Raw genomic sequence first — 24,193 nt, forward strand, 5'->3', positions numbered from 1 at the left:
CCTCAAAAGTGTGCTGCCAGAGGTCCATGCGCTAGGCTTCTATCCATTATGCCCTTCGTCTCCTGTTGAATATGGATTCAGAACTATATCATGCGAGCATTCACGGCGTTGACATCCTCCTCAGCCTTAGTCATCTGCTTGCAGATTTTAGCGACCTCCGCATTGCGCTCTTTGTGATTTTTTGCTTTTAGGGGCGACTCGAGAAGAATTGTCAATGAGGCGACCAGCTCCGAGAGAACTTAATCTGGCGGCTTGACAAGGCTAGCCACGTTCAGGTTAGTCACCGATGCACCGAAGCCTCCCATAGTGCCTGCCGCAATGGAGTCAAGGGCCGGGGTGGTGCCTGCCCTATAGACCGCTGTCCAACAAGGCGGCTCATGGTCAACCGGGGCCGACTCGTCATCGGAACTGCCCCCAAGCCTGCCGTTGTAGAAGGGGTGGATTGACTCTGTCTCCGCAGCCGATGACTCGTTGTTGGAGTAGACCAGGGTGTCACCGCCTGATGCTGAACAGTCAGCGAGATCAACCCCCTGGGTAAAGCCAATGAAGATGTGGTTCCGACCGACTTGAGACCGGGCGGGTTTCGTGCGCCGAGCCGGCTCAACGATGTCAGTGCAGATGTCCGGCTCGGGTCTTGATTTGTCGATCTTGCCGATGAAGACGTGGATCTTGCCAAAGGGGACCTTGTATCTGTACTCGATCGATTCGGCCTCGGGGCCCCGGGCTGAGTCGTCGATGTAGAGATTGCCATGATGACTCTTTCTCATGTGGCCGATCGCGTATACCTTGATCCGTGGGAGAGCTCCCTCCAAGAACTCGACACCACCGAGCGATAGCCCCATGGTGGGCGCCAACTATCATGGTTTTGTCACGGCAAATGTCCTCATGAAAGTACTTAGTCATGAGGCCGTCGTAGCTAGGTGATTGCTTGAACGGGGTTGATCAAAATTGAGAGACAAGGGTTTACCCAGGTTCGGCCCATCATGGTGGAGGTAAAAGCCTACTCCTGCTTGATTAATATTGATGACAATGATCTCGATTACAAGGGTGCATCTAAGCTAAACTAGTCCTCGAGAGATTGTAACTTGGTCTTTCCGCCTCAAGGGCTCCCCTTTATATACTGGTGGAGGTCCTGGGCTTACAATAGAGTCCGGGTCATACTATGATCCGCGAGCTAGTATGTTTCCTATTTGTCTTGTTTCCTAAGTAAGGAAGCTCCAGGCGGCGACTTATACTGCTGGGCCATGAGCCGCCGTCTTCCAGTACTGGGCCCAGAGCCAACCCATTCTATGAGCCGCCATACTGGCCTTGAGATCTTGAACGTCACAACCCATCTTGATTCTTGCTCATCAGTCACCACTTGGATAACCTGGCCCAACTAGGTGGGTCATACCATGTGGTTATATCCCCAACAATCTCCTCGCTAACAATTTACATATTTGATCTGTGTTTTAGATTCGGTTTGCGCATTCGATATGCGTTCTAGGGGAATGGGGAATCAGGATAAATAGAGATACGACTGATCAGTGCATCTTGATGAGTAGCAAGTAGCGATGGATTTTGGGGTTTTGATCGGGATTGAGTACAAGGGGAATGGGGGATCAGATTAAGTCTTACATAGTAGCGCTAAATCCTAACGGCGACAACCCTGGAGGAACTTGAAGCGGTGGGGGGCCTTGGCCTTGTAGTTGTCCTCCTGCTCGATCATAGAATGCACCGTCTCCTCATCGTTAATGTCGTCCAGAGTGATTGGCATAGTATGGTGACCTGGCTCCAACGCCCTGACCACCACCTCCACCACTTCTTCTTCCTCAGGCTCCAGTACAATAACAGTCGGCGACTGTTGTAAATATGCCCTAGAGGCAATAATAAATTGGTTATTAGTATATTTCCTTGTACATGATAAATGTTTATTATTCATGCTATAATTGTATTGACCGGAAACTTAAATACTTGTGTGGATATTTGTCAGTGCATCAAGTGCCCCTTAGTGGCTTTGGAGTTTTGAATACAAATAGGTTTGCGCTTTCAATATATGAACAACACCGTGTCCCTAGTGAGCCTCTACTAGACTACCTCATCAATCAAAGATGGTTAAGGTTTCCTAACCATAGATATGAGTTGTCACTTGATAACAGATCACATCATTCGGAGAATGATGTGATGGACAGACCCAACCGTAAGCTTAGCATCAAATTGTATAACTTAGTTTATTTGCTATAACATTCTTCATGTGAAGCATCTGTTCCTTAGACCATGAGATCATGCCAGTCCCGGATGTCGGAGGAATACTTTGTGTGCTATCAAATGCCACTTCATAACTGAGTGATCATAAAGATACTCTACATGTATCTATGAAAGTATTTGCTGGGTTGCATGTATCGAGACTAGGATTTGTCACTCCGTGTGACGGAGAGATATCTCTGGGCCCTCTCACTATTACAACATCACAAGAAGCTTCCAAGCATGTGACTAATGAGTTTAGTCACAAGATCCTGTATTACAAAATGAGTAAAGAGACTTGCTAGTAACGAGATTGAACTAGGTATGGAGATACCGATGATCGAATCTCGGGCAAGTAACATATCGCCAGACAAAGGGAATTTTATACGGGATTAACTGAATCCCCGACCCTGTGGTTCAATCGATAATGATCTTCGTGGAATATGTAGGAATCAATATGGGCATCAGGTCCCGCTATTGGTTATTAACTAGAGAGGTGTCTCGGTTGTTGGAAATATGCCCTACAGGCAATACTATTTGTATTATTATATTTCCATATTCATAATTATAGAGTTTATATTTTATGCTATAACTGCTATGATCCTGGAATATGTGATTCAGTGGAAAAATCATATGCAAGTGTGGAAAGGTAAAGGTAAATCAAAGGTTCCTAGTCTTGCCTCTAGAACTAGCTCAAGTGTTGTTGGTGATCACATTTTCTGGATCTTAGAATATCGTTAAGTGTAACAATGATCCTGAAACAGCATTCAGATTATGACGTTGGAAGAACGATCATATTGAACTGACCCAATCTTGTTTGTTATAAATTGAGTTGATATCGTGCGTAATCAATTGTAACAACACAAAGTTTTAATGAGTGGTTTTTCTCCTTAGACCATGAGAGTATCGTAGTCACTTCTTACCGTATGGTGGGCTTTGGAGTTCCTTAAATGTCACGTGTAACACGGTGATCATAATGACAACTTATAGGTTCATTGGAAAGTTTGACAAGGGACTAGATAGCTCGAGAGTGGGATTTGCTCCTCCGACGATGGAGAGATATTTTTAGGGCCCTATCAATGTGACGGCATCAATCATTGTCTGGCCAGACACATGTGACTTCATCACAGGGATGCCAGAACACAATAATGAGTAAGATGAACAAAACCAGTAACAAGGATTTCGGTATAGTGGGCATGGTGATGACTCAAGAGGACACCAATGCAAGCTGGGTTTTGTGAAATAGTGCGAAGCAAAGGGAACATCACATGATAACCAAAGGTTCACTCGAATATCATTCGTGCTCTCATAGGGAGAAACTAGTACAAATGCCCGTGTGTTGCACCGAGCGAAATATTGAATATAACTTGCTCCGTGTGCCATTATGAAACACTTTTTAATCCAATTCTCTTAAACATCAGAAATAAGGTTAAACTGAGTATTTCTTTTTGGACCATGAAATTCGGATGTACCCACAATGTTTTCATGGCCTATTTCAGCACCGCACTTCCAATTCATCCGATGGAAGAGTAGTTGAGTATGGAATAGTCTTTCAATCAATTTTACTTTTTGTTGTTTGGAAAAATACAATTTTTATTTATTTTGAGAAGGTGCTTTTTTATTTTCAAGAATATTTTTTAAATGGAATCATTCTTAAGGTGACCAACACTTTTTTTGGAATTTAATATTTCATTTGTAATTTATTCTGCACAATTTTTTGGGCTTGGCCCACTGAAAGACTTGACCGACACACAAACAAACAACACGCACGAACTTGATCTTTCTTCCAGTTCCCCATTCTCCTTCCCCAGTGCTAGATGATATGTCTCCGTTGTATCTATAATTTTTTATTGTTCCATGCCAATACTCTACAACTTTTATATACTTTTGCCAACAATTTATATGATTTTCATGGACTAACATATTGATCCAGTGCCCAGTGCCAGTTCCTATTTGTTGCATGGTTTTTCTTTCGAAGAAAATCCATATCAAACGGAGTCCAAACAGGATAAAAAAATTACGGAGATTTTTTTGGAATATATGTGAATTTTGGGAAGTGGGATCAACACGAGATGATGCCCGAGGAGGCGGCAAGGCTAGGGGCGTGACCCAGGGGGTAGGGCGCGCCCTGGGCCCTTGTGGCCACCCCGTAAGGTGGTTGGTGCCCTTCTTCGGCCGTAAGAAAGCTAATATCGGAATAAAAATCGTGTTAAAATTTCAGCCCAATCGAAGTTACAGATCTCCAGGAATTTAAGAAATGGTGAAAGCCCAGAATCTAGGAACGCACAAACAGAAAGAAACAGAGAGAGAGAGAGAGAGAGAGAGATCCAATCTCGGAGGGGCTAGCCCCTGCGCCACCATGGAGACCATGGACCAGAGGGGAAACCCTTCTCCCATCTAGGGGAAGGTCAAGGAGGAAGAAGAAGGAGGGGGCTCTCTCCCCCTCTCTCCCGGTGGCACCAGAACATCGCCGGGGCCATCATCGTGACGGTGATATAGACTAACAACTTCGCCGCCGTCATCACCAACTCTCTCTCCCTCTATGCAGAGGTGTAACACCCCTTCTCCCTGCTGTAATCTCTACTTAAATAGGTGCTCAACGCTATATATTATTTCCCAATGATGTATGGCTATCCTATGATGTTTGAGTAGATCTGTTTTGTCCTACGGGTTGATTGATGATCGTGATTGGTTTGAGTTGCATGTTTTATTATTGGTGTTGTCCAATGGTGCTCTCTATGTCCCTCAAGCGTGAGGGATCCCCGCTATAGGGTTTGCAATATGCTCGTGATTTGCTTATGGTGGGTGGCGTGAGTGATAGAATCACATGCCCGAGTAAGTAGGTTGTTTCCGTATGGGAGTAAAGAGGACTTGATACCTTATAATGCTATGGTTGCGTTTACCTTAATGATATTTAGTAGTTATGGATGTTTGCTAGAGTTCCAATCATAAGTTCATATGATTCAAGCAGAGAAAGTATGTTAGCTTATGCCTCTCCCTCATATAAAATTGCCACAATGATTACCGGTCTAGTTATCGATTACCTAGGGACAAATAACTTTCTTGTGACAAAAATCTCTCTACTAAAACTAACTTAGTTTTTTCTTTATCTAAACAGCCCCTAGCTTTTATTTACGTGCTCTTTATTATCTTGCAAACCTATCCTACGACACCTACAAAGTACTTCTAGTTTCATCCTTGTTCTAGGTAAAGAGAACGATAAGCGTGCGTAGAGCTGTATCGGTGGTCGGTAGAACTTGAGGGAAGATTTGTTCTATGTTTAGCTCCTCGTTGGGTTCAACACTCTTACTTATCGAAAGAGGCTACAACCGATCCCCTATATTTGTGGGTTATCAAGACCTTTTTCGGGTGCCATTGTCGGGGGTGAATATTCTTGTGTGTGCTTGTTTGCTTTATCACTAAGTATATTATATTTGCTGTCCTAAGTTGTTCTCTATATTTAGTTATGGATATGTAACACGAAATACCAAAAAAATTAGGTGTACTTGCTACTCATGGAGATGGGGAACCTCCTAAAACCCTCGATGCTCGTTATCTGAAAAATATTGAAAACTACTTCGATAATCCTAAGAAAACCCCATTAAACTTGATAATGGGAGACACGTTGGATCAACGTGAATACTTCATGGATTATCGCTTGACTCAAGAAGGGAAACTGTTATGGGATCACATTCATATGTTGCATTGGTATGCTTGGGAACTATGCTTGAGATATGATTATACTTGTTGCTCTAGGATGAAGGCTCCACACCTTCACTTTTCATGTAAATTTAATGATAATAAAACCTTGGCTTCTTATGCTAATGGTATATATGATTACTATAATGTGGAACGAATAGAAGAATTCGTTGCTTTTAAGGGTGCTTATGAAATTGAATCTTTGTTTGAAAAGTATGAAGCTTTTGATGATGATGTTTATAGACCTGAAATTTTTTCTATACTTAAATATTGCTATGGGAATTCTAAATATAATTTTGATATTGATGCATTTATTGAGAAAGTTTCCGCTGTCCCAGAAGAGACTAATATTTTGTAGGAATCTATGGTAGAAGAAATTGATGACACAGTTAGCTCATTAGATGAAAAAGACGACGAGGAGATCAAAGAACAAAAGGAGGAAGACGAGATTAGCTACCCGTGCCCACCTTCTAATGAGATTAACTCTTCAACTCATACATTGTTTAATTTCCCTTCATGCTTCCTGAAGGATGAATGCTATGATAATTACTATGATCCCTTGAATTCGTTTGAAATATCCCTTTTTGATGAAATTGATGCTTGCTATGCTTGTGGCCATGATGCCAATTTGAATTATGCTTATGGAGATGAACTTGCTATAGTTCCTTATGTTAAGAATAAAATTGTTACTATTGAACCCACACATGATAGTCCCATTATCTTTTTGAATTCTCCCAACTATAATATACCAGATAAGTTTGCGCTTATTAAGGTTTATATTGATGGGTTGTGTTTTACCATTACACATGATGATTTTGATGAATTAATATGCATGTGCTTTCTACTCCTACTTGCAATTATTATGAGAGAAGAACTACATCTCGGCCCCTCTATGTTTCCAATACGATAAAATTGCAAGAAACTGTTTATACTTTGCATTGGCCTTTACTTGATGTGCATGAATTGTTCTTTTATGACATGCCGATGCGTAGGGAGAGAGTTAGACTTCTTTGTTGCATGATATATGTTATTTTGTGCTCACTATTAAATCACAAATAATTGTTAATTAAAATTGGCTTTGATATACCTTGGGACCTGGGTGGATCCATTACTTGAGCACTATATGCTTAGCTTAATGGCTTTAAAGAAAGTACTGCTAGGGAGACAACCCGCAAGTTTTAGAGAGTCATTTATTCCTGGTGTGTGCTTTTAAAAAGTTTAAAAACAAAAAAATAAAGTGGGGAACTTAAAACTTTTCCAAAAAGAAAAGTGAAAGTAAGAAAGACGAGCACCGTTGAAGTGGGGGAGCTCTTTGAACTTTGTTCATGCCCATGGAAACTTTGGAAACCTTGATTACATAAACTTTTCAACAAAAATAATTACCCCCTTGTACAAATTCATTGTATTATAAAAATAATGTGCCAAGATTTGCCTTTAGGATGATTAGATTACTTGTTTGGTATGTGTAGTGGAAAAACAGAAACTTTGGCTATAGCACGCGAATTTACATTTTTTACTGGAATGTCAAAAGCTTCTGAAACTTTTTTCACAGTACTTATATACAAAATTATCATTTTCTCCTAATTTTTTAGAATTTGTGGAGTTACATAAGTATGGTGAATGTTCAGATAACTATAGACTGTCCTGTTTAAGACAGATTCTGTTTTTGATGCATTGTTTTGCTAGTTTTGATGAAACTATCGATTTTATCAGTGGTATAAGCTATAGAGAAGTCATATTACAGTAGCTACAATGCAAAAATAAAATATGAATGGGTTTGCAACAATACTTAAAGTAATGGTTTGTGTTATTATACTAACGAATCTCACGAGGCTTTTGTTAAGTTTTGTGTGATTGAAGTTTTCATGTTTTGGGTGAGATCATGATGGATGAAGGAAAAAGAAGTGGAAAGAGCCTAAGCTTGGGGATGCCTGAGGCACCTCAAGGTAATATTCAAGGACTCCCAAGCAACTAAGCATGGGAATGCCTCAAAAGGCATCCCCTCTTTCTTCTAACGATCATTGATAATTTTACTTGGAGCTTTTTATTCGTCATATGATAGGTGTAGATCTTGGAGCGTCGTGTGCTTTTTATTTTAATTTTAATACTGCACCAAGATAGTATGAGATAGTCCTTGGTTGATTTTAGAATGCTTCATGCACTTCACTTATATCTTTTGAGTATGGCTTTATAGAATGCTTCACTTATATCATTTGAAGTTTGGATTGCCTTGTTTCTCTACACACATAAAACCGCCATTTGTGGAAGGCTCTTTTGTTTCACTTATATTTGTTAGAGCGTGGGCATATCTTTTGTAGAAAGAATTAAACTCTCATGCTTCACTTATATCTATTTGGAGTGTCAACGGGAATTGGTCATTCACATGGTTAGTCATAAAATTCTACATAACATGTAGATCACTGAATATGATATGTTTGATTCCTTGCAATAGTTTTGCGATATAAAGATGGTGATATTAGAGTCACGCTAGTGAGTAATTGTGGATTGGTAAGAATACTTGTGCCAAATTTTTTGATTCCCGTAGCATGCACGTATGGTGAACCGTTATGTAACGAAGTTGGCCCATGAGATATTTATTGATTGTCTTCCTTATGAGTGGTGGTCGGGGACGAGCGATGGTCTTTTCATACCAATCTATCCCCCTAGGAGCATGTGTGTAGTACTTTGTTTCGATAGCTAATAGAGTTTTGCAATAAGTATGTGAGTTCTATATGACTAATGTTAAGTCCATGGATTATACGCACTCTCACCCTTCCACCATTGCTAGCCTCCTAGGTACCGTGCATTGCCCTTTCTCACCTCCAGAGTCGGCGCAAATTTTGTCGGTGCATCCAAACCCCGTGATATGATACGCTCTGTCACACATAAGCCTCCTCAAAACAGCCACCATACCTACCTATCATGGCATTTCCATAGCCATTCCGAGATATATTGCCATGCAACTTCCATCATCATCATATACATAACTTGAGAGTTCATTGTCATATTGCTTTGCATGATCGTAAGATAGCTAGCATGATATTTTCATGGCTTGTTCATTTTTTGGTATTTTTTTGCTATGCTAGATCATTGCACATCCTGGTACACTGCCAAAGGCATTCATACAGAGCCATACTTTGTTCTAGATATCGAGTTGTAATATTGAGTTGTAAGTAAATAGAAGTGTGATGATTATCATTATTAGAGCGTTGTCCCAGTGGGGAAAGGATGATGGATACTATGATTCCCCCACAAGTCGGGATGAGTCTCTGGACGAAAAAAAGAGGCAAAAAAAGAGAAAACAAAAAAATGAGAGAAAAAGACAGAAGGGGCAATGCTACTATCCTTTTACCACACTTGTGCTTCAGAGCAGCACCATGTTCTTCATATAGAGAGTCTCTTGAGTTATCACTTTCATATACTAGTGGGAATTCTCATTTTACAACTTGGCTCGTATATTCCGATGTTGGGCTTCCTCAAATGCCTGAGGTCTTCATGAGCAACCAAGTTGGATGCACATCCACTTAGTTTTCAGTTTGAGCTTTCATACACTTATAGCTCTTATTGCATCCGTTGCATGGCAATCCCTACTCCTCGCATGGACATCAATTGATGGGCATCTCCATAGCCCATTGATTAGCAGCGTTGATGTGAGACTTCCTTCCTTTTTTGTCTTCTCCACACAACCTCCACCATCATATTCTATTCCACCTATACACTAGTAGAAACCAGGGCTTTGGTTCGGGCAGGGCAAGCCCATTAGTCCCGGTTCAGTCATGAACCGGGACCCATGGGGGCATTCGTCCCGGTACTTTAGCCCAGGGGGCTGGCCGGGGCCCCGTGGGCATTGGTCCCAGTTCGTATGGACCCATTTGTCCCAGTTCTAGGCACGAACCGGGACCAATGGGCCTTGCTCCTGGCCCACATACATTGGTCCTAGTTCCTGGCAAGAACCGGGATAGAAGGGGGAGCTTTAGTCCCGGTTCGTGCGATGAACCGGGACAAATGAGTTGCCTATATATACCCCGTCGCCGCAGCAGAGCACTCCACAGTGCTCTGTTTTTTCTGGCCGGTGAGGAGAGGGCATTTGTGTGCTCTAGCTCACCTCCTATGCACATTAGGTATTCGATGAAATGCCCGAGACACGCTAGTTAAGCTTTCTCCTCTTGAAGCTCGACCTCGAAGCTCCATTTTCCCCGAGATTTGCATAGGTTTAGCGGTCCATCACGTCTCGTCCCCGTCTTCAGCGGCGTCGATCGCCCGCACCGATCTCGTCGCCGGCACCACCGTGGTGAGCCTCTTGTTCTTATTTTCTTTTTGATTTTCTTACTTTAGATAGATACTTGTCTAATTTTCTTACTTTTGACACACATAATTATATATAATGCACGCAGATGAACCGACAATGGATGTACGGTGACAGACACACCTCCGAGTACATTAAGGGCATGCATGAATTTCTCAAAGTGGATGAGGCAAACAAGCAGAATGGTTTTATGTGTTGTCCATGCCCTAAACGTGGGAATACAATGTCTTACTCTAACCGGAAAATCCTGCACACCCACCTGCTTTACAAGGGTTTCATGCCACACTATAATGTTTGGACGAGGCATGGAGAAATAGGGGTTATGATGGAAGACAGCGAAGAAGAAGAGGACGATGACAACTATGTGCCCCCTGAATATGGTGATGCTGCAACGGGGGGAGCTGCTGAAGATCAAGAGGAACCAAACGATGTGCCCGATGATGCTGCAACGGGGGAAGCTGCTGAAGATCAAGAGGAAGCAGAAGATGTGCCCGATGATGATGATCTCCGCCGGGTCATTGTCGATGTAAGGACGCAATGCAAAAGTCAAAAGGAGAATCTGAAGTTCGATCGCATGTTACAGGATCACAAAAAAGGGTTGTACCCCAATTGCAAAGATGGCAACACAAAGCTCGGTACCGTACTAGAATTGATGTAGTGGAAGGTAGAGAATGTTGTGCCTGACAAAGGATTTGAGAAGCTACTGAAAATATTGAAGAAGAAGCTTCCAAAGGATAACGAATTGCCCGACAGTACGTACGCAGCAAAGAAGGTCGTATGCCCTCTAGGATTGGAGGTGTAGAAGATACATGCATGACATAATGACTGCATCCTCTACCGCGGTGCATACAAGGATTTGAACGCATGCCCGGTATGCGGTGCATTGCGGTATAAGATCAGACAAGATGATCCTGGTGATGTTGACGGTGAGCCCCGCAGGAAGAGGGTTCCTGCGAAGGTGATGTGGTATGCTCCTATAATACCACGGTTGAAACGACTATTCAGAAACAAAGAGCATGCCAAGTTGATGCGATGGTGATAGAGGCGAAGGTGTCCCGATGTTTCGATGAGATAGATATCGTTTTCTGTGGGAGTCGACTTTGACGATCCGGCTACGAACGTGCGAAGACGTTGCGCCTTAGCAATCGCTAAACCAACTTCCAAGGGTTATTGACCACGTCGGAGCACGAGCAACCTGACCACGAGGGTATATTTCCTGCGAGCAAACGAAGAACAAGCAAGAAACTAAGATTGCAATCTGGATATTGCAAATAAAAGAGGAAAGCTTTATTGCTCAAGGTGGGGTTCTGTGACGCCTTTGTCTGGTCGTTGAACACAAACGAAGTACGCGAAGTTGCAGCTATGGCGAACTTCAATCTAAACAAAACCCAAAGTCTAAATGATGCCCTAAGGGTTGTATATATGGAGAAGAGAGGGGGGGATTTCGTGGCCCTTGGAGGAGGGGTCCGAAACGAACCCTAACTCTTGTTTCCCCACACATACGGACTCTAAAAACTGCCTATAATCAAGTATTTCAAAAATACATGGCCCTGGCCCAAAAATAAGGTGACGCGGCACCTAGAATAGCCTCTGGACGAAATTTATGAACTGGCATCTTGTATATTGCGTCCAAGGCTTCATGCACTCATTATGGTGGCTTCAAGGCCCTGGAATCATCACTTGTAACTCTGTTCTTGTTCCCCTTGCACATGCCATCATCTTCATGCTTGAACTTGCTCCAAGGTTCATCTTTCTTGTCCAAGCCAGGCCCTTCATTTGTAAGCAAAACAAATGTATCCAATTTAGGCAGCATCATATTCTCATGAACATTAGAATTGTTACCAAGAAACGAAAGTACCTCATAATTCAATTGGTGTGCGCGAGCTCTAGTAATTGGTCCGGTATGTATAGCAGCAGGGGCTATGGGTGTAACAATGGTATTGATGTCCTCATCATCCTTCCCTTCTTGAAATGAAGTCGGCCTCGAAGAAAGCTCATCTTCCTCACCCAAATAAGGCTTCAAATCTGCAATGTTAAAAGTGGGACTAACCACAAAATCTGCATGCAGCTCATGTTTATATGCATTATCATTTATTTTCTCTAACACCTTAAAAGGACCATCAGCACGTGGCATTAGCTTTGATTTGCGCAAATTAGGAAGTCTATCCTTACGCAAATGTAACCAAACAAGATCTCCAGGTGCAAACACAACATGTTTTCTACCCTTATCTCCAACAAGTTTATATTTAGCATTCATACGCTCAATGATTTCCTTAGTTAACTCATGCATTTTTAAAATCAATTCAGCACGTTCTTTAGCATCAAAATTAACCTTCTCCGAAGATGGAACAGGCAACAAATCAATAGGTGCACGAGGTAGGAAACCATACACAATTTCAAAAGGGCACATCTTAGTAGTAGAATGCAATGAACGATTATAAGAAAGTTCAATATGAGGCAAGCATTATTCCCACATTTTCTTATTATTCTTCAAAACAGCCCTAAGCATAGTAGACAATGTTCTATTGACTACTTCAGTTTGTCCATCAGTTTGGGGGTGGCAAGTAGTACTAAAAAGCAGTTTAGTCCCCAACTTAGCCCATAAACATCTCCAAAAGTGGCTAAGAAATTTAGTATCACGATATGAAACAATAGTATTTGGCACACCATGCAAGCGAATAATTTCACGAAAGAACAAATCAGCAACATTAATAGCATCATCGCTTTTATGACATGGTATAAAGTGTGCCATTTTCGAAAATCTATCCACGACAAAAAATATGCTATCCCTCCCCTTCTTTGTTTGAGGTAAACCTAAAACAAAGTCCATAGATATATCCTCCCAAGGAACACTAGGTACAGGCAAAGGCATATATAAACCATGAGGATTGAGTTGTGACTTATCTTTTTGACACATAGTGCAGCGAGCAACAAAACGCTAAACATCCCGTCTCATCTTTGGCCAAAAGAAATGTGTAGCAAGTATATCCCCCGTCTTCTTCCTTACAATTTTTCAATACATCTTTAAATTCAGCATCATGCACATATTGATCTTTGATGGTCTCCAAACCAAATATTTTAAAGTCAAGTTGTGAAAGCATAGTATAATGATGAGACAATGCATCAGTAATAACATTTTCTTTACCCTTCTTGTGTTCAATGACATAAGGGAAAGTCTCAATGAATTCAACCCATTTAGCATGTCTACGGTTCAGTTTTGCTTGACTTTTAATGTGTTTCAAAGATTCATGATCAAAATGTATAACAAATTCCTTGGGCCATAAATAATGTTGCCATGTTTCTAAGGTCCGAACAAGAGCATATAATTCTTTATCATAAGTAGAATAGTTAAGACTAGGCCCACTCAATTTTTCAGAAAAGTATGCAACAGGTTTGCCACTCTTGTAATAACGCACCTCCTAATCCAATTCCACTAGCATCACATTCAAGCTCAAAAGTCTTATTAAAATCATGAAGTTGGAGTAAAGGAGCATGTGTCAACTTATCTTTTAATATCATGAAGGCTTCTTCCTGTGCGGTACCCCAAACAAAAGGCACATCCTTCTTTGTAAGCTCGTTGAGAGGTGCAGTAATGGTGTTGAAATCTCTCACAAAACGCCTATAGAAACCAGCGAGGCCAAGAAAACTCCTCACTTGTGTGACCGTTTTGGGCTGCAGCCAACTCTCAATAGCTTCAATCTTGGGTTCATCAACTTCAATTCCTTGTGGAGTAACAACATAGCCAAGAAAAGATACTCGGTCGGTGTAGAAGGTGCACTTCCCAAGGTTACCAAACAAACGTGCATCACGTAGAGCAATAAAAACAGCACATAAATGTTCCAAATGTTCCTCCAAAGATTTGCTATAAATCAGTATATCATCAAAATAGACTACCACAAATCGTCCAATGAAAGCACGTAAAACTTCGTTCATTAGTCTCATGAAAGTACTAGGTGCATTAGTTAACCCAAAAGGCATGACTAACCACTCATATAAACCAAACTTAGTTTTAAATGCCGTTTCCCATTCATCTCCCAATTTCATACGAATTTGATGGTATCCACTACGCAAATCAACTTCGGAGAAAATTGTAGAGCCACTCAATTCATCGATCATATCATCTAGCCTAGGAATAGGATGACGATAACGAATAGTAATATTATTAATGCCTCTACAATCAACACACATATGCGACGTACCATCCTTTTTAGGCACTAGTATAATAGGAACAGCACAAGGACTAAGAGATTCATGTATGTAACCTTTGTCGAGCAGCTCCTGTACTTGACGCATAATCTCCTTCGTCTCCTCTGGATTGGTACAGTATGGTGCACGGCTGGGTAGCGATGCACCGGGAATTAAGTCAATTTGATGCTCAATCCCTCGAATAGGTGGTAATCCCGGTGGCACGTCTTGTGGTAAGACATCAGCGAACTCCTGCAAAATGTTAGTGATAGCAGGGGCAAAGAGGAAAGCATGTCCTCGAATGAAAATAATGCCTCTTTGCACAGAAAAGCATAGCAAACAGATTTGCTGAAATCTAGCTCATCAATATCAGATTTTTTGGCAAGTAAACATGCACCTTTCAATTTAATTTCAGAAGCAACACTAGATGGTTTATTATTAGGTTTCATTTGTTGCTCAAATTCTTTTGCCACAATTTGATTTTCACTCTTATTTTTCTCCTGTTTTGCTTTATTAGCTCTATTAATATCATCTTTCAAAATGGATTCAGGAGTCATAGGAAGCAAAGTAATATGGCTATCCTTATGAACAAGAGTATACTGATTATTTCTACCATGGCGTACAGAATTTTTACCAAATTGCCATGGTCTACCAAGTAATAAGGAACATGCTTGCATGGGTACCACATCACAATCAACATAACCAGCATATGTAGAGATACTAAAATGCACACGAACAATACGTGTTACCTTAACCTTGCCGCTGTTATTGAACCATTGGATGTAGTAAGGATGTGGATGTGGTCTTGTGGTGAGAGATAGCTTCTCCACCATCTCCATGCTAGCCAAGTTGTTGCAGCTCCCTCCATCTATGATGACGCGAACAGAATGTTCCTTCACAACTCCCTTTGTATGGAACAAATTATGCCTCTGATTTTGCTCAGCTTGTGTAACCTGCACACTCAAAACACGTTGAGCAACTAAACATTCATACATGTCAGCATCTTCAGCAGCCATGTATTGCGTCTCATGATCAGAATCATCTCCACCGTGTTCTTCATGTGTAATAAGAGCCAAAGTCTCCTCGTCATAGTCACTAGTGGACTCATACCCACCATCCTCAGTAGCAATCATCACACGCTGAGATTTGCATTCTCTCGCAAAATGTCCTCTTCCCTTACAACGACGATAAATAATATCACTTGTGTGCCCTGTTGATGCCATGGAAGAAGAATTGCTCTGCGTAGGCCCGGCAGGTGTGCTCTTGGCAGATAGTGGTGGTTGTGCCTGCTTTCTTGTATCACAGCTGGAGGTGGCACCTGATGGAGGTGCTGGTGTAGTGTAAGTAGAGGATGCACGTGGTGTCCATGATGAAGATCGACCTGCAGAAAAGTTAGTTTGCGTCAATGCATGTCGATCCTGCACTTCACGTTCAGCTTTACAAGCAAGATGGAATAAACGAGTGATATTAGTATACTCCTTATACTCTAGAATGGTCTGAATCTCTCTATTTAATCCACCCATACAACGTGCAAGCATAGCTTCATTCTCCTCAACAATACCACATCTAATCATGCCAGTTTGTAATTCCTGATAATATTCTTCTACAGAATTTTTTCCTTGTCTTAAACACTGAAATTTTTGGCGTAATTCACGTTGATAATATGGTGGAACCCATCGAGTACGCATAGCAGTTTTCAAAGCAGCCCAAGTAGTTGGAATAGGATATAATCTACAATGTTCAGACTGCCAAACACATGCGAAGCTAGTGAAAGCACAAACAGCAGCAGGAACACATCTCTCCTCAGGATATTGTAAACATGTAAAACGTTGTTCAGTTTCTAACTCCCAAGTAAGATATATATCAGACACATATCTACCCTCAAATGGTGGAATATTCAATTTCAGTTTAGGAAGATGGTCATGATCTCGTACCTCATATGGTGGTGCAGCCCTACCGTTGCGATGATATACCTGAGGACGACCTGGTGGTGGTGGTGCAGGTGGTTGCATGTAGTTCTGATTTTGATCAACCTCATCCTCGTATTGGTCCTCCACCTCTGCAGTAGCAGCAGGAGCGACAGAAGCATCAACAGCGGCACCAGAATTTTGCCCAGGGTCAATGGGAATGCGTTGTGCTTGTCCCACTTGATTTGGAAAGTGACGTTGTTGTTGTTGTTGTTGTAGAGGTGCGTTAGGGGCAGCCGGTGGTGGTGGTGGAAGACGCGTGAGCAATTCATTAAACTTGTTATCGAGCTTTGTTTCGAACATCTTCTCCATGCCATCTATCTTCTCCATGGCCTCTTCAAATCTGTTTAGCACATCTTGCACCTGTCCACTCATCATTTGCTGAAATTTATCATGCAACTCCTTATTTGTCATGTTCTCCCAGTCAGTCTCGTCGGCTTGTGATCCTGCCATGGTTAGCAGCAATAGAAACACACAAGAATATGATCCTACAGACTACTAACAAGAGGTGGTGGTGGGTGTCACAAATCCGTCAAGCAAATCTCAAATTCTTACCAGTTCTTACCCAGCAACAGGCGGTGATCGACAACCGTCATAGTCAAAACTCTCAAAGCTTGGATAGAGCGATTACCAGGGAAAATCAAACGCACAACGTAGATGTATGTGGAGCTGGGAAGGCTTATAATATCGTAGCAAGAAGGGTCAGCAATAATCAATTCAGTGATGCAAAGTTGAATAAACGCTCAACGACGGTACTGTGCTATTCCTAGGCTAGACCGTGCTAGAGACGCGAGCCTAGAACACTAACAAAATCATGGCACTGCATGTAAACAAGGGAAAAGCACACTCGGGAACTTTTTTCGCTCTGTTTTTTTGGCGCTCCTCTTTTTTTGCGAAAAATCACTATAATGGCGAGTGTCTCAAAACTCTTCCCTCGTCAAACTGACAGGATGGGCACGAAATTTATTTTTTTGACTTTTTTCGGAAATCAGGGCAGCGACGACGAAAAAGTGCGACAAAAAATCACTATGATGGCACGTGGCTCAAAAGACTCAGAAAAGCCTAAAAATAGGATAGGGAAAAAATTTGCCTGTGAAAATTTTGGCCTAAAAACTGCCCGGGGGTCTCCAGACTTTATTTTTTGTCCGAAACCTACTCAGGCAAGGAAACACGAATCGGAAAATAGACGGACCTCAAAAACAAACCTAATATGGAAGGAACTCGGATTGGTGGTGGATATATGGTGTAGGATATGGCAGCGGTGGTGGTATATGGATACGGATTGGTGGTGGTATATGGATACGGATTGGTGGTGGTATATGGATACGGATTGCTGATGGTATATGGAGACGGATCGATGGCGGATAAGCGGTGGTGGTAGATGGCAGGGGCGATGATGATGGTGCGGTGGCGGCGTGACAACTTATGACCAGAACTCAAAACTCTAAAAGAATAGACTCTAAGACCAGCAACTAGACACGACGATGCAACCGCAAATTCAACAATGCAAAATACTAAAAAGACTATGCAAAGGTTCAGATTGGTTCGGATATGATGAACTAACCCTAATTTTTTGGCTTTTTTCATGGACTGTAGGTATGAAGAACAGACTCGGTCTAAACTACGAAAAACTATAAAATCTCACCGAGCAACTTGGAAATCTGATACCACTTGATAGAGGCGAAGGTGTCTCGATGTTTTGATGAGATAGATATCGTTTTCTGTGGGAGTCGACTTTGACGATCCGACTACGAACGTGCGAAGACGTCGTGCCTTAGCAATCGCTAAACCAACTTCCGAGGGTTATTGACCATGCCAGAGCATGATAAACCTGACCACGAGGGTCTATTTCCTGCGAGCAAGTGAAGAACAAGAAAGAACCTGAGATTGCAATCTGGATATTGCGAATAAAAGAGGAAAGCTTTATTGATCAAGGTGGGGTTCTATGACACCTTTGTCTGGTCGTTGAACACAAACGAAGTACGCGAAGTTGCAGCTATGGCGAACTTTTATCTAAACAAAACCCAAAGTCTAAATGATGCCCTAAGGGCTGTATATATGGAGAAGAGAGGGGGGATTTCATGGCCCTTGGAGGAGGGGTCCGAAACCAACCCTAACTCTTGTTTCCCCACACATACAGACTCTAAAAACTGCCTATAATCAAGTATTTAAAAAATACATGGGCCTGGCCCAAAAATAAGGTGACGCAGCACCTAGAATAGCCTTTGGACGAAATTTATGAAGTGGCATCTTGTATATTTCGTCCAAGGCTTCATGCACTCATTATGGTGGCTTCAAAGTCCTGGAATCATCACTTGTAACTCCGTTCTTGTTCCCCTTGTGCATGCCACCATCTTCATGATTGAACTTGCTCCAAGGTTCATTTTTCTTTTCCAAGCTAGGCCCTTCATTTGTAAGCAAAACAAATGTATCCAATTTAGGCAGCATCATATTCTCATGAACATTAGAATCGTTACCAGGAAACGAAAGTACCTGATAATTCAATTGGCGTGCGCGAGATCTAGTAATTGGTCCAGTATGTATAGCAGAGGGGTTGTGGGTGTAACAATGGTATTGATCTCATCAGATGGCAAAGTGAGGACTGTAAGAAAGACGGGAAGTTGAGAGCACCCGCTGACGGGTCGCAGTGGAGAAAAATCGAGAGAAAGTACTAGGCTGAGTTTGCAGGTGACCCAAGGAACGTATGGTTTGCTTTAAGCGCGGATGGCATTAATCCTTTCGGGGAGCAGAGCAGCAATCAAAGCACCTGTCCCATGACTCTATGTATGTATAACCTTCCTCCTTGGATGTGCATGAAGCGAAAGTTCATTATGATGCCAGTTCTCATCCAAGGCCCTAAGCAACCTGACAACGACATTGATGTGTACCTAAGGCCATTAGTTGAAGAACTTTTACAACTGTGGAATGCAAACGGTGTACGTGCGTGGGATGAGCACAAACAACAGGAATTTAACCTGCACGCGTTGCTGTTTGTAACCATCAACGATTGGCGCGCTCTCAGTAACCTTTCAGGACAGACAAACAAGGGATACCATGCATGCATGCACTGTTTAGCTGACACCGAAAGTATATAACTGGACAAATGCGGGAATAATGTGTACCTGGGCCATCATCGATTTCTTCCGACCAACCATCAATGTCAAAAGAGAGGCAAGCATTTCAAAGGCGAGGCAGATCACCGAAAGAAGCCCGCTATACGTACCGGTGATCACGTACTTGTTATGGTCAATGATTTACACGTAATATTTGGAAAGGGTCCCGACAGACTAGCTGTTCCGAATGACGCTGAGGGACACGCACCCATGTGGAAGAAGAAATCTATATTTTGGGACCTACCCTACTAGAAAGACCTAGAGGTCCACTCTTCGATCGACATGATGCACGTGATGAAGAACCTTTGCATGAACCTGCTAGGCTTCTTGGGCGTGTATGGGAAAACAAAAGATACAGCTGAGGCACAGGAGGACCTGCAACATTTGCACGAAAAAGACGGCATGCCTCCAAAGCAGTATGAAGGTCCTGCCAGCTACGCTCTTACCAAAGAAGAGAAGGAAATCTTCTTTGAATGCCTGCTTAGTATGAAGGTCCCGACTAGCTTCTCGTCGAATATAAAGGGAATAATAAATATGCTAGAGAAAAAGTTCCAGAACCTAAAGTCTCATGACTGCCACATGATTATGACGCAACTGCTTCCTGTTGCATTGAGGGGGCTTCTACCGGAAAACATCCGATTAGCCATTGTGAAGCTATGTGCATTCCTCAATGCAATCTCTCAGAAGGTGATCGATCCAGAAATCATACCAAGGCTAAGGAGTGATGTGGTGCAATGTCTTGTCAATTTCGAGCTGGTGTTCCCACCATCCTTCTTCAATATCATGACGCACGTCCTAGTTCATCTAGTTGACAAGATTGTCATTCTGGGCCCCGTATTTCTACACAATATGTACCCCTTTGAGAGGTTCATGGGAGTCCTAAAGAAATATATCCATAACTGCGCTAGGCCAGAAGGAAGCATCTCCATGGGCCATCAAACAGAGGATGTCATTGGGTTTTGTGTTGACTTCATTCCTGGCCTTAAGAAGATAGGTCTCCCTAAATCGCGGTATGAGGGGAGACTGACTGGAAAAGGCACGCTTGGAGGGGACTCAATAGTATGCAGGGATGGATATTCTTGGTCTCAAGCACACTACACAGTTCTACAAAACTCTACCTTGGTGACCCCGTATGTCGATGAACACAAGAACAGTCTGCGCTCCAAACACCCGGAGCAGTGCGGCGACTGGATTACATGTGAACACATCAGGACTTTCAACAGTTGGTTGGAAACACGTCTCAAAGGTGACAACACTGTTTGTGATGAGTTGTACTCATTGTCCAGGGGACCATCTTCGACTGTATTGACTTACAAAGGATACGAGATAAATGGGAATACATTTTACACGATCGCCCAAGATAAAAAGAGCACCAACCAAAACAGCGATGTCCGCCTTGATGCAGCAACCGAGAGGGAAAGGACATATATTATGGTTACATAGTGGACATATGGGAACTTGACTACGGACATGATTTTAAGGTCCCTTTGTTTAACTGCAAATGGGTCAATCTGTCAGGAGGCGGGGTACAGGTAGACCCACGGTACGGAATGACAACAGTGGATCTGAACAATCTTGGGTACACTGACAAACCGTTCGTCCTAGCCAATGATGTGGCACGGGTTATCTATGTGAAGGACATGTCTACCAAACCGAAAAAAGAAAAGTTAAGGAAGAGAATACATCATACGATGAGCCAAAGCGCCACATAGTTCTTTCAGGAAAAAGGGACATCGTGGGAGTGGAGGGCAAGACAGACATGTCTGAAGATTATGAAAAGTTTCATGAAATTCCTCCCTTCAGAGTCAAGGCTGACCCAAGCATCCTAATAAACGATGAAGATTATCCATGGTTACGGCGCAATAAGCAAACGACACAAGTGAAGAAAAAGTGTAGACTTTCTCTCCACAACTATTATGATGATACCATGCCAACTTTCAACCTTTTCGTAGTTGTAACAGACGAGTTTCCGTATGAAATCCTGATACTTCGAAAGAGATTGTCCATTTTGTACACGAAGTGCATCCAGTTTTTGCCGTAACCCTCTCAACTTTCTTGCACATGCTATGTGGATGAAATGATGATACCATGCCAACTTTCAACATTTTCAGAGTTCATTTGAAATGCTTTTCAATTTCAGGGTCTTATAGCTCAAAATAATTAGTAAATGCATGAAAAATAACAAATGAAGTTAGAAAGTGTTGAAAATTGATGATGTGGATTTGAATGGTGCATTTTGAACACACAAAAAGTCAGGAGTTCAAATAAGTTCTAAAAAATGAAATCCCTTTGTAACAAACGAGTTTCCGTATGAAATCCTGATACTTCGAAAGAGATTGTCCGTTTTGTACATGAAGTGCATCCAGTTTTTGCCGTAACTCTCTCAACTTTCTTGCACATGCTATGTGGATGAAATGATGATACCATGCCAAATTTCAACCTTTTCAAAGTTCATTTGAAATGCTTTTCAATTTTTATTAAGTAGAAACAAAATAAAATAAAATATATAAGTAGAAACAAAATAAAATAAAATAAAATAAACTTTAATAACATAAATAAAATCAGTAAATGCATGAAAAATAAATAAATAAACTTTAATAAAATAAATAAAACAAAAAAGAAAGCAAAAATCTGGAAAAAAATTAACGGCACTAACAGAAAGTTTATAATTTTTATTACCTAAAACCAAAAAGAATAACTTAAAAACTAGTAAGTATTTTGTTGTAAGTAGAAAAAAAATAAAAAAATAAAACAAAAAAGAAAGGAAAAATGGATATTTTTTTAAAAAAAAGTGCCACCTACTGGGCCACCACAGCCTGCATACGACTAGAAACCCACTACTAGGGCCAGGATGTAGGCCCGCAGTAGGCCCAATAGGCCCACAAGCACAAAGACTAGATTTAGGCCCATAAGCATGCAGTAGAGAGGAGCTCGAAGTGGTCGGCTCGGCAAGGCTTATAAACCACTCCGAGCCCCTCTCGGCTAGCGAGGTGGGACTAAACATAGCACCGCACCGCGCCAGTTCCAGCACACAACCTTTGGTCCCGATTTGTGCCACCAACCGGGACTAATGGGTGGCATTGGTACCGGTTCTTAGCACCAACCGAGACCAATGACCCTCTTTGGTACCGGTTTGTGGCACCAACCAGGACCAAAGGTCTCTGTTTACCGCCCTTTGGGCTGCTGAAAAGAGGCCTCTGGTCCCGGTCGGTGGCACCAACCGGTTCCAAATGGGTTCATTGGTCCCGGTTGGTGCTAAGAACCGGGACTAAAGCTTCATGTATATAAGGCAGACTTGTGAAAATTTTGGATTGCATCTTGCAGTTCACCCCCGACGACGCGCGCGGACAGGACGCCGCCAGGCTGCCAGACGCCGTCGCCCTGCCCTGAGCTCGCCATCGACGCGCCGCTGTCACCCCCCTGCCAGTGCTCGCCGTCGACACCCTCGCCACTGGACTGCCCCGAGCTCGCCGTGTCGGCGCCGCCGCCGCGCCCCTGCGCGCCCTGCCCTGAGCTCGTCGTCGCCATGCCGCCCCACGCCCCTGCCCTGCCCCAAGATCGCCGTCAACGCGCCGCCCCGCACCTGCTCCTACCCCGACGGTGTGCACCGCCCCCTCCCCGTTCGGTCCGGCGGCCGGCCCCCTTTTCCTCTCTGTTTTGTTCATACAAGTTTTTTTGTTCATATTATGCTTTTTTTGTTCATAGATGATGATATATATGATGTTTTTTTGTTCATATGTTTGCATGGATGTACATAATGAGATGAATGATGAATTGTTTTGTTCATATATGTATTATTTAAGTTGTAATCAGCAGATATCGATTTTAGGTTAGTGAATTTTAGGTTAGTTGATTTAGTGCATTTTAGGTTTGTTCTACTTTTAGGAAGAAGATAGAAGGAAGAAGAAGAAAAAGAAGGAGAGGAAAAAAATAAGGGTCGGACATGTGATAAGGGGGGACGTCGGACATGACATGAGGGGGGGATGTCGAAAAAACTAATTAAGAAGAAGAAAAAATAGAAAATATTTTCTATTTTTTCTTCTTCTCCTCTATTCCTTTCTTCTTCTCCTCTTTTTTTCTTCTTTTTTTTCTTCGATCACCGAGCGGTCGAGGGTCACCACGGGGTCGAGCAAGGGTTATCGAGGGGTCGAGGGCCAAGGGTTCGAGGGTAGAGGGGTTCGAGGGTTGAGGGGTCGAGGGTCATTGAGGGGCCGAGGGTTCGAGGGTCGTCGAGGGGTCGAGGGTCGAGGGGCTTAGTAGTTGAACTAGTTGGTTTAATAAAACTACTTTATTTTACTATATATAGAAGTAGTTTATTTTTAGTAAGTACTACTTTATTTTATTTATAGTAAGTGCTTAGTAGTTGAACTAGTTGATTTAATAAAACTACTTTATTTTACTATATATAGAAGTGGTTTATTTTTAGCAAGAAAATTAATAGAACTAGTTTATTTTTTTAGTTCAAGTAATTATTCCCGCATCGACGTCGACGATGCCTATCCCGCATCCTCGTCGTCGACTCGGGGGAGGAGGCCGGCTTGATCAGAGGGGCCATGCCCGGGACTGGGCTCCGCCGGCTGGTATTGGGAGGTGCTACCTTCCGGGGGGCGTAGGTTGGTGAGGAGCCAGCCCGTCATTGACCTGATCCTTTTTTGGTGGCGGTCGCGTGGGCCAGTGAGGGTGGCGAGGCTTCCAGACAC

General features: G+C 42.5%; 1 protein-coding gene across 1 annotated transcript; it reads right to left on the bottom strand.

Moving 5' to 3' along the window:
• Positions 1 to 239: 239 nt before the first annotated feature.
• On the bottom strand, positions 240 to 842 carry LOC147964963 (uncharacterized). The gene has a single exon (XM_087530226.1). It carries the CDS (start codon positions 840 to 842, stop codon positions 240 to 242), a length of 603 nt encoding a protein of 200 aa, XP_087386352.1.
• Between the last annotated feature and the right edge of the window lie 23,351 nt (positions 843 to 24,193).

Source organism: Triticum urartu, chromosome 6A (assembly GCF_056163025.1).
Source record: "Triticum urartu cultivar PI428250 chromosome 6A, HENAU_Tu73, whole genome shotgun sequence".
NCBI lineage: Eukaryota > Viridiplantae > Streptophyta > Magnoliopsida > Poales > Poaceae > Triticum > Triticum urartu.

Excerpts from the sequence above, each read along its gene's own strand:
- LOC147964963 (XM_087530226.1), bottom strand. The coding sequence starts at position 842 with ATGGGGCTATCGCTCGGTGGTGTCGAGTTCTTGGAGGGAGCTCTCCCA.